Consider the following 12502-nt stretch of genomic DNA (forward strand, 5'->3'; position numbering starts at 1 on the left):
TTTCAAAACACTGGGTTTTAAATTCATGATTCCTTAGCATCATGTAGGTTTAGATTTTAGATGGTAGGTAAAATAGGGCTGAAAGTTAAATGATTTTATAATATTGAAGAGGTGATGATGTGTTGTTTTGTGCCAAGATTTTTCAGAATGCTAATACAAATGATTTTTTCTGGTAATTACATACATATTTCATTAATTTCTTGAAGTTTACAACCAAGTCATCTGAATTTCTTATAAAAAGCTGGAATTAATGCATTATTTACTGGGTTTATATAATATGTGTGTTTCACCAACATATTTGTATTATAAGCAAGAATAATGAATCACCCTCACTAGGAACAAGTAGTTCCAACAAGGAAAACTGCCAGGGAATCAGGGTTTAACCTTTCACCCTTCCTTTAAAAAGCAAATATCCTGGAGTTGGAGAGATGACTCAGTACTTAACCTGAGTTCAGATTCCAATCACTCACACTTAAAACTGGGCACTGCAATGTGTGTCTGTCACCCTAACATGGAAGCCAGGGAAGAGATGAACGTGGATCCTGTTTCACAATAAATAATGTGGGGGGTCCTAGAAGAAGACAGTTGCTTTCATTTAAGCATATAGGGGTAAGCACAGCTGCACATATGTGTGAACATACACATGGACCTCACACACATGCAAACTTAACATATTTCAAATATAATCAAAACTACTGTCAATTTCCCTCAAATCTTTAGTACTTCTAATTTTCAAATAACATTTACCATATTCTTTTTCCCTAATGCTTGGAAGGAAATCCAGGGCAAGCTGGAAAATGCCGTGCCTCTGGGCTGTATCCCATCTTCTTACAGTGCCTTTCCGCTGTCAACGACATTTCTTTGTTAAGTTCTTAAAAACTTTGTGCAAAAATATCTGCAGGAATTAAGTGGCAATGAAATTAAACAATAAAACCTTTGGATAAACCAGAAAAGAAAGTAGCAAAATAATCATATTCTGCATGAATTCCTTGGGGCTGGTTAGGAATGGTCACCTCCTTTGAAGGGTACAGGGATTCTGTGATCCACAAGCTCTTACTCTTTGTCCCTAGGACGACCTTGTCTCTACAGTATGCTTGTTGCCCCAGAAGAGGGATTCTTACTCTAGTAAATCATTTTATCACTTGATCAGAATCTAGAGAAACATAGAAGAGGACTGGAATCTTCAACAACAGCCTATCTAAGCCATTTGAACACTTTGTAACATTATTTTACCAGGCATCTTGACACAACAACGGTGACTTTTAGTGGTGAAGTTTTCTATTTACCACATTTAAATATGTCTTTTGTCTGTGAAGTCCATTTTTTCTTTTTTTCTTTTTGTTTTGTTTTGGTTTTGGTTTTTGGTTTTGTTGTTGTTGTTGTTGTTTTGGTTTTTTTCGAGACAAGGTTTCTCTGTAGCTTTGGTGCCTGTCCTGGAACTAGCTCTTGTAGACCAGACTGAACTCTAACTCACAGAGATCTGCCTGCCTCTGCCTCCCGAGTGCTGGGATTAAAGGCATGCGCCACCTGCCCGGCTCCACATCCATTTTTTTTTCTTTTCCCCTATCTTCGCATTGTTTTCTATGCACCAGCCTTTTACGGTTTTGCTTTTATCTTCTGGAGTAGAGCTTGGACTAAGAAGGCACTGACACTAGCAATCTGAACATGTAAAAAATTCATTTATTTCTTAGATCCTCTCTAAATATCACTAACAGAACTACAACACTGAATATAACTGTTATTTTTATTAAGTATGTCAATGCCAAGGATTTTAACAGAGGTTTATACAGAGTTGTTTAAGTAATCTTCAAATATTTTTTTTCATTAACTCTAATAGTAACTTAGAATAATCTTTGAATGCATGCTATTTTGACAAAGCTTAAACAATGAGTTTGGGATATTTTATATAATCATCTAATGATGTAATATTTAAGTAAAATATTGCATATTTAAATAAAAATGAAAGCATTTTAGGTCAATGTGGTGTATAGATACATTATTTATTTGCTACCACCACTTTATTTGCTTTTTTAAAAATTTGACTAGCAATATAGTCAGTTTTTTAAAAAATTATTTAGTTCATTGTACATGTTCTTAAGCAAGAACAACTCTGACTGACAAAAGTTAGTTATGAAAGTATTTATAGTCCAGAGATTATAATTTAGTTTTACACAAACTTTCTCTGAGAATGGAAAGGAAAATCTGTTTTAAGCCTTGAGAACACAAGGTTAGATCATAACTGAGAAGTCAGGGGGAATGCAGTGATTAGTACCTGCAGTTTGTATAACACTTTTGTATCTGTGCTATCTGTGTTAAAGAAAATACATCCTCCAATAATTTATAGATACTTTACAGCTCCCAATAGAGGAAAGTTGTGCATAGGATGTACCTAGATAACGTGTTCTGTGTTCACCTCTGCCCTGGGCTTTATTTTTCTGTTGCACTGTGCATCTCATATTTGCTGTCTTTCATCTTTGTATAGAGTAGGGGCATAGGAAATAATGGTTCTCCACTTTCTGAATGAAATCCAAGAGGCTTGGGATCTCACGGGGAGTTCTGATTTCCACACAGTGCAAGAATTGCCAAGGGAACTGCAACCATTTCCCTGTCTCCGTTTCTTAGTGTGGTATCTCTGGCAGAGGACACTAGTTTCTCACTTTAATATTTTTTCTACCTGTTCCCTATGGAAAGAACTGCTGGCTGCTCACAGAGCTGTCAGGTTGCTCTTTCAGTAGCAGCATGGCTAAGTTCTCACGAACGGAGATTGAACAGAGATGAATGTGTCCTGTTCTCTTACCACTGCCATGCTGCTGAAGTGAAAACTGACCATAGTACAGACTCAGACATTCAGACATTCAGAAATCAGGTTAGTAGTACCCGGGATCTTGTGGAAAATGAAAGTCTATAATTGATATGCAAACTTAATGAAGCAGAAACTCTGGGAGTGGGGCCCAAGAATGCTTGTTTTCACCAACTCACGAAATGAATATAAAACACAGCAAAAAATTGGAAAGCATCCCAGCTCAAGGACCAGCTTGGAGACTGTGTTCCCAGATGGCCTCTGGAGCAGAACCATACACTCATATATCTCCTAAGCTACAAAGGTTGTTTGAGAAGTCACAAATTCTTTTAGGTCACTTGAGTTGGGTCTTTTTCTTGTCCTAAGTTAGCATTTGCCCAGCATAGGTTTTCCCCCACTACATATATCTTGGAAGGGGCTGTATAATATGTTTCTTTATTTAATATTTACACCTGTTAATGTTGCAGTTTTCTTTGAGCTTGTGCAGTTGTTGGGGGCACAGAGGTCCTTGCACTCACAGAGAAGCACTAAGAGAATCAGGAATGTTAATCACACAGGGCATCTTCTCAATGGAGGAGATAAAAGTCAGATATCAACATCCTAGGCAGAAAGTTGAGAGTGCATTTTGTTAGCAGACTGGTGACCTTTTTGCTGTCTGTAGAATCAGATGTCATCCAAATTCCCCAGAGTGGTTATTTTGACAGACCCTTCACTCCACAGGCCATTACTCATCTGGAGGGATGATGTCACAGGTACTTTATGGCCTGCTGACCTCTATGCTATCAGTCAGAGACCATACTAGATTCTAGGTCTTTTAGCTATAGAACCCAGCCCCATGGTCACATGTACTTTGTAGAAGAATTTTTATACAGGTCCACCTTAAAGTTTATTCGACACCTGGAATTGAACTGATTGCACTGATTGTTGCCTGGAAGCTTTTTCCCAAATGGCATTGTGTTTTAAATATACTGACAATGAACTGCCTGGCATTAGAGCCCCCGAGTTCTGATCCAGGTTAACACAGTCCATCTGCACCAAGTTTTCGGTCTTGTCTCTTCATATGGTTTGCTTCCCTGTGTGACACCTGCACAAACGCTCACAAAGCAAAGCTGGACCATTTGCTCAATGCCAAGGAACAAAAGGCCATTTCCACTTCTCCCTAATGTATTTATCCAGTTTACTGACATTTGATAAAAATGTCCCAGGAAATTCTTTTATCATCACTTGTCAAGTCCATATTATTAGCAGACTCTCTACGTGCTTAAGCTAAACTACAGCAGGATGACTGAGGTCTACAAAGTCTCTCTCCCTATGACTGTGTAATTTTATACTTCCCAGGTCATCTTTGCTCTGGGATTCAGTCACACTTTCCTTGACCGTCCTTGGGTCTTGCCAACTGTTTTCACACTGATGTTTTGTCTGTAGGGGCCCAGTGAAATATCTTCTTTCTCCTCATCTGTCCTGTCTTTTAATATAATTTCCTCTCTCCCCACACTCTCTCCCCAGTATATGGAAAATAAATAAATTCAATGTAAAATATTACAATGTTTTATCATGTTGTTGCATTTCTTTTATTAACTAACTCATAATTAAAAGATTTCATGATGTACGGCTTCCTCTGAATCTTGTTACTAGTGATTTTGATTCCCCGGTTCTCACCCACTGAATGACAAGAATCCCCCTAAGGAACAATGCCATACATATTTGCTCATTGTTTTCCCAATCTCTTGTGATAAATGTTACACAAATAAACATTCAATAAATAGACATTTGCTAGATAGAAGATTTTGATACTTAGTGCACAGATTATTTTTCCCTGATGACTACTTGGATCCCACTGACTTATAAATAATAATGTTTCTAGGATTTTATTCACTAGATGTGTCTACTTATAAGGCTGAAGTTATTATTTGATATTTTATATCTGTGCTAGTAATTCTATTGGGAAGTGTTTGTTTTATTTGATTGCAGAACCTGCAGTCTAAACAGGACTATATCATATCCCACTTGCTGTTATAACTTGTTTTCTTAACTAGAATTCTGATTGTCTGATATCTATCTCTGTCCACTGACATCATTAACATCCTCTAGGTCACTTTCCAATGGGTACCAGCAATCTGACTAGACAAACTTGAGTTACAGGGCAGAAGAGTGGGCACACCTTCTCCACTGAGGGCTCCTGTCAAACGGTTGCAGCCCTAGACACCAGTTTCTATTGTGTGATTTACAAGGGCTTTATATTTTATGATAGATAAGGAACCTAAGTAAATTAAAATTAAATTCTTGGAAGAGAAATTTGTAAAATGTAGTAAGAAAATTCAAACACTTCTAGAAGAAATTTGTAGATGGATCAATAGAACAGAAAATGAAACTCTTGCCTTAGTGCTAGTGTTAGAAGTTGCCATGTGCTTCATAGCAGAAACTACAATGTACTGACAAGGCCTAATGAGGATAAATCGCTACCATTTTATGTATTTCTGCAACTATAGGTACAAGCACTATACATGTGGGGAATTTTAACATGGAATACCAAATACTAGAGCAGAAACTGTCATTGAGGAAAGAGAGGAAGTATATATGCTTTATAAATAAAAAACACCGCATTTTAAGATACATTGGTATAAATTTGCAATTGACTGAATTATTTTTCTCTTTGGTTAGGATGATTGATTCAAATCTTGACTTATTCCAGTATGTACAACAAGAAAAAGCATCCTTTTATTCAAGTGAGAATGCAAAATATCATTCTTCATCAAGTAGTATGCATACATACTTGCATGTATGTTTTTCAGGCTGAATATTTGGTATTAGATAATCAACCGGTGTGCTTCTATGAGCTGAGCATGTTATATTTATATATTTAGAAGTAAATATCAAACGTCATGAATAAAAGAGGTTATGAATTTAAAAGAGAGCAAGGAGGGTTGTGCGAGAGGGTTTGGAGGAAAAAAGGAAGGGGGAAATGATATAATTATAATCTAAAAAATAAAAGAAATACTTAGGAAAAAACACTGGCACAAGGTGAGCACACTGCAGGTTTCCTGTACAAGTATAGAGTCACAGTCTAAGATGTTCTTGGCCCGGGAAATTTTGGAGTACAACCAATTTAACATACTAGAATTTATTGAATTCAGGTCTCAAGAGGTAAAGTAAGCAGTTTAACTTCATGGATATTTTCTGGCTTAATTAAGGAACCACGGGGACTTGTGTTCTTATCACCCTCATTTGTAAAGGGAGAAAGAAAATGTTTACCAGTTATGGGGGGAAAAAAACCAAGTGAAAGAGATTCTGTTGTTTTATTGAAAACAATGAATCTCAGTGATGTTTCTGCCCTTTAATAAGGATCCTAAGAAAAATTTATGTGTCAGACGTAATTTAGGTAAGCACTGGCTAACCATTATTTTTCTAAGGTCAAGAACATCCTGCCTTCAAAACAATAGAAGAAATATTATGCGTGGTGGTTTGAGCAAAAACGGTCTCCACAGGCCCACAGAGTGAGTGGCCTTGGAATGTGTGTTGGGGGAGGCTTTTTTGAGAAAGAGTGTCACTGGGTGGGCTTTGAGGTTTCCGGTGTTCAAGCCAGGTCCACTACTATCAGCTCTCCTCCTGTGGCCTGCCAATTTAGATGTAGAGCGATTAGCTACTTCTCTAGCACCATGTCTGCCTGTGTTCTAGCATGCTTCCCACCATGACGATAATGGACTAAACCTCTCAGTTGTAGCCAGCCTCAGTGACATGTTCTCCTTCATTTGAGTTGCCACGGTCATGGGTTCTCTTCATGGTAATAGAAATCCTAAGCCACTACCACAGTAGCAGGTCAATTTACTCAATTTGTTGTGATAAAGAGCTCCAAGTGCAGCCTGATTTAAAATGATCATGAGCAGTACTACAAAAGGTTCCTATTTACTTCCTCATTTTTCTAGTCCTATTGTGTTGTTTTATTATGTAATTGGTGATTTATAATTAATGTTTTGGAAACAAGTTTTGGGTCTTCCCGAGGCAGGGAGTTCCATCAGGCCTTGAAGCAGAATTTACTGGGTATCAACTCAGCAACTATGAAATTTCTTCAACCCTGATGGCAGTCACATTGGTAATAGATTCTTTAATTCCAAGAGTAAGTGATCGGCCTCAGAATTTCAGAGAAAAATAAAAAAAGTATTCAAAAACTTATTTTCTAAAAAGTTATCTCTCTTTAGGCAAAGGGGAGGTCATAAATAAGTACTCCTAGGTACGAGGGAGGTTGATACTAAAAGAACTTTATTCTCAGTATTCCATGGCAATCTGAGTGGTAGGGTGAGATTTCAAAATACATAAAATAAATATACAATTAAGTATAAAAAATTAAATCCTTGATGAAACAATACATTTGCATACATGCAAATAATATAATTCAATTTTTGGAAGGTGTTTTACATATATTCATGTGATGACATTTGGCAAAGTTCACTCACGACTTTTCCATAGCTATTTATAGATTAGAGTAAGGGGGAGCAGCCTTAAACATCCGCCTCTCTCACTGCCTCACAGGAGAACTTTGGCAGCCTCAGGTCTACAATGCTGATGTTTCCATGTTCGGGTCTGAAGCACACACATCAGGATTAAGGGTAAAGGGTCTTCCTATCACAGTATTTGGGCTGCATCAGATCCAGAAAATGATATAACATTCAGGAGAGTAAAGGTTGGCACAATCTGGAAGGAGCCCTAGAGCTCAAATACAAGAACAACCTAGGTAAACCTCAGGGGTGTCTAAGGCAAGGGAGTAGGCAGAGTGAAAGATGTGGAAGAGGAGAATCTAGGGTTATTTTCAAGAGAAAGAAATGGTTTGCTGCTTGGAAAAGAGATTTAGTTAAAGGAGTCTTAAGATTTTAAAAGCTGATCCTGCACTAATTTTTCACCCAAATCCTCCTCGATGGGCGTATTGTCAAAAGCATATGCACAGTAATAATCACCTTATTTTATTTTATCCTTTAATTTTTTCTTATATTCTGAGATTATAAGATAATTACATCATTTCTACTTTACCTTTCCCCTCTCCATACTCTCTCATATACCCTTCTTTGCTTTATTTTAAATTCATGACCACTTTTTAAATTAATGGCTGATATATATATATATATATATGTGTGTGTGTGTGTGTGTGTGTGTGTATATATGTGTATATATATGTATATATATGCATATATTCTTATATATGTATATACATATAAATTCCTAAATGAAACCTGCTCAATCTGTGTAATGTTATTTGTGTGTATGTTTTCAGGACTGATCATTTGGTACTGGATACACAATTTGTGTTTCCTTCCCTGGGTAAACCAACAGTTCTATAGTTACTTTGATGTAAGTTAATTGCTTTAGAGTGAGATTTGAATTGGTTGCAAAGGACAGCAGCTTTGGATTCCCAGCTTTCTAACTCAGGGCTATTGTTAACTCAGATAAATTAATACAATTAGGCTAACTAAAAATGAGCTCACAGAAAACTGTCTAATTCAATAATTCATGCATGGTTTTATGTCTACTTAGAAGTTGAGAATTTTTTACACTAATTGCACGTCTTTACATTAATTATACAAAAAAGAATTGTACAAACTATTTTCAAAATGTATAAAATTTGAACATTTTGTCTCTTGGTGTTTAATATTTTAATTCCCTGTTCTTGACAAAGTGATACTCAACAAATACAAATTTTTTACAACAAAACTGTCACACAGCACTCAGAAGGTTGAGGCAGTATGTTTGCTGTGAACTTAAGGCCAGCCTGAGGTACAGAGTGAGGCCCTGTCTCAGCATACACACACACACACACACACACACACACACACACACATGCACACACGCATACATACATGCACACACATACATGCACACACAAATGCATACACATATCATTTCATCTTTCTGAAAATGTAATCATGAAGATTTGTTTTTTTTATGAAAATATATATTTACACATTTATTATTTACAGTATTTAATAAATATATAAATAAAACATGCAAATATGGAAACAAATTAAAACATTTTTACAATGTGTAAATAATACATTTGACATGAAAAACAAAAAAGAAAATATGTAGCAATATTCATAAAAATTATAAAAAAGTCAACATTTTCATTGAAAACAACAGGTCAAAATTACAATTTAAGAACAAATTTCACAATATGATGTTCTAGTCTTATATCACCATAAAATAAGCCTGAATTCCAATATAGGATTTTCAGCTAAACAGCTTTATATAGTCTTTTGTTTACTGTTCTATTTGTTCTTTTCAATTTATTTTTTTTCTTAAAAGTAAACCTCAAGGCAGTTTTGACAGTTTACCTTTCATGATTTCACCTTGCTGATTATACTGGTTGGTGTCAATGTAGTTCTAACCGAGCAAAATCAAACATCTTTGTTCCCTTACTCCTATTACAGGGTTATAATGGCAACGACTTTGTATATATAGCAACAAAGACTTTCTGTATATAAACAACAATTAGTGTGACATTCATCTCTTCGGGATAATTGAATCTAACCTGGTACCAGTCACTTACTTTATAAGCACTTAATCATTACTTCCAGAAATGTTCTCTGTCAAGGTGTGAACACCTAGTTCCAGGGATTTGGGCACAGGAAGATTCTCTACACACTATCAAAAGGGGAACGCAAACACCAAGCCTGCCAGGAACTCTTCTATAATGGTGTACTAACTGCATGATATGTTAGGCTGATGGAGGCACAGAGCTTGTATGAGAACCAACCAATATTTGATTTTACTTAGAACTAACCAATATTTGATTTTACTTAAGGCACATCCCGCAAAAGGAAAACATGACTTTTGATACTAGACAGTGTTGCCAGGCACAGATGGTGCTAGGCTTTAATCCCAGCACTCAGGAAGCAGGGAGGCTGAGGCTGAGGCAGGCAGACCTCTGAATTCCAACCCAGTCTGGTTTACACATTGAATTCCTGGACACAAAGTGCTGAGAAACCCTGTTTCAAACAGCCTGGGGAGTGTTATGTGTTTTGTAGCAATAAGGGCAGCCAGTGTTTAGTTAGCTAAGTCTGTGGATTACAATGTAAGCTACTATTATAACACAGAGAAAAACGTAGGCAGACAAAAGGGCAAATCTGACTGGCTCTTTCTATAGACTTCTGTTTCTTGTAGTGTGAATTAGTGAGGAATTAATAATATATTAGTCCAGTAATTAAAATTTGACTCTTAGAATATAGAATCTTAACCTTAACCATGGGGATATTGTGTATATCTTCTTTATAAATTTTAGAGATATAATTATATTTTAAGGAATGAGAATATATATATATATATATATATATATATATATATATATATGTACACATAAAATTTTCAGATTAGGCTAGCCTCAACCCCACTATATAGCTGAGCATGACACCTTGATTTTTCTGACTTTCCTGACTCCAACTCTCAAATGTTGAAATGACAAGTCAGTTGCACCATGCCTATCATTTGTCATGCTGGGGATTAATGCTAGAGCTGCTTTAGCACCTGAGCTACATCACCAGGTATACACACATACATATATACATACACACATATCAATATAATTCAAAACAAATAAAACAACGTCTTGGAAAATTACCTTGGTGGGAATCTGAAAATATCAAAACAGACTCTCTTTCATTTAAATATTTAAGATCCTCACAGTTTCAATTGAGGATATTGGTTTGTTAGCTTGAACACAATTAAATTTTGTTATGAAAAAAGCTGCTTGAATATTCGAGAAAGAAAGCTACATACCTTTTCTTGATACTGCCTCCTTGAAGAATCCAAAGACTGAATCAAAGCTGTGGCATGGCCAACAAACATTGCATAGCAGGTGGCCCCAACGATCATGCTTAGCATGGTAATCCAGAGGTCGGACATGCTGACGGGAGCTTGTGCACCATAGCCAATACACAGCATGTGGCTCATGGCTTTGAAGAGCGCGTAGGAATACTGCTTTCCCCAAGAATCATTCTGAAACACGAGAGAAAAGAAAATGGACTTAACCAACAGGATAATAAAAGGAAAAATAAGTGCAACGTAACCACAGAAGCATCAGAAAATAGGCAAATATACATAACTTCTTACTGGATGATAAGCAAATGACTCAATGATATTCAAATCTGGTCTATCAAGATAAAACAGAAATAACAATATTTTTAGTTCATAAACTCTTAGTTTTTAAGTTGTTTTTAAGTAAAATTCCAGTTGGGAAAATTGTTCATGTGTCATAATAACTCTTAAGAATAAATGTTGACTCGGGAGGCAGAGGCAGGCGGATCTCTGTGAGTTCGAGACCAGCCTGGTCTACAAGAGCTAGTTCCAGGACAGGCTCCAAAGCTACAGAGAAACCCTGTCTCAAAAAAAAAAAAAAAAAAAACAAAAAAAAAAACAAACAAAAAAAAAAAGAATAAATGTTGATGAGATTAAAATAAATGAACCCAACTGACCACAAAAATAGAATAAATGTTGAAGATCATTAAATGTTTCAAGGGAATCATAATTGTATATGCAAGCTGAGAAATGTAGCAGGTGGGTCTAAGCATGAAAATCAAATAAAAAATTTTGTCAATACTACACAGCTCAAGTTTTATGAATGCAACTTGGCATATAAATGTTTTTTTTTAAATATTTTTGTGATTTATAAATGAAAAATCAAACATGTTTTGGAATTACAGTTGTAACTTGGTTGGCATTCTAAAAGATTCCAAAGCTGGCTTGTGTTAATTATGACTTGAAAATAACTGAAGTCATGTCAAAATTTTATTTCAATCTCAATTTTAAAGAAAAGAGCTTGTTAATTATGTTTTCTTTTGCAAAAATTTTAAGCAACTTGTTTGTATATTTTGTTGTTCTGAGAGTGGGGTATTGTGATATGACATACTGCTTAGGCATACAAGAGTGTGCCACCATGACCATCTCAAATTCAAATGCCTTTCAAAGTTTGCCTGCCTCCCTAGATCAGGACTTACACTATTTATGAGGACAACTGTAAAATATAAATGGTGGGGCATTAACTCAAACCCAAAAGAAAAATGCAAAATATAATAAAATATGAAAACTTTTCCATTACACTATTTTATTACTAGTAAATGAGGTAATAGTAACATATGAATAACACAAAAATGTGTAAACTATAAAAATAATATTGGTGTTACAGTGATATAAAATACAATGGATAATTATATGTTAATCTTTATTGACTTATATCAGTGCTCTTCTGAAAATTATTTCTTAGGCTAGTACAATTTATGCAATGTTTAGCTCTACTATCAAGGATAACATTTATAGCAACGTCAGTTGCTCTTGGCTAATGAGAGATCACAAATACATCTTGATTTTTTTTTTAATTTTGAAAAGAAGACTTTTTTGATTGATACAACTGTTCCTGCAGCTATTAAAAATGTTTCCTAGGCTGTGAGAACATTAGGATGGATTTTTAATCCATCACTTTACAATGTAAATTTTGGTACATCTGTTGCTGATGATTCACACGGAATGATATTTTTATTAATATTTAAACCACAGAAATCAGTCCCATATTTGTCTGAGATGGAATTTTTAATTGGACTTTTGAATTTTGATATGGTTATAGTTTCACGGAGGTGCCAAGAAACAGGGAGCCCAAGCGTTTTTCCTTCAGCTTCCTCAGTAGAGCTGTCTTCAAGCCAAATGTAACAAACATAAATACATTAC

At 35.6% G+C, this 12502-nt stretch overlaps 1 protein-coding gene across 1 annotated transcript in view; it reads right to left on the minus strand.

Moving 5' to 3' along the window:
• Positions 1 to 12502, minus strand: part of Hcn1 (hyperpolarization activated cyclic nucleotide gated potassium channel 1) — a 342629-nt gene that overhangs the window by 75452 nt on the left and 254675 nt on the right. Inside the window, exon 4 of the mRNA XM_038323575.1 lies at positions 10562 to 10780. Within this exon, the coding sequence (XP_038179503.1) occupies positions 10562 to 10780 (219 nt within the window). The remainder of the gene's footprint in view (positions 1 to 10561; positions 10781 to 12502) is intronic.

The sequence above is a fragment of the Arvicola amphibius genome, chromosome 3, assembly GCF_903992535.2.
Source record: "Arvicola amphibius chromosome 3, mArvAmp1.2, whole genome shotgun sequence".
Classification (NCBI taxonomy): Eukaryota; Metazoa; Chordata; class Mammalia; order Rodentia; family Cricetidae; genus Arvicola; species Arvicola amphibius.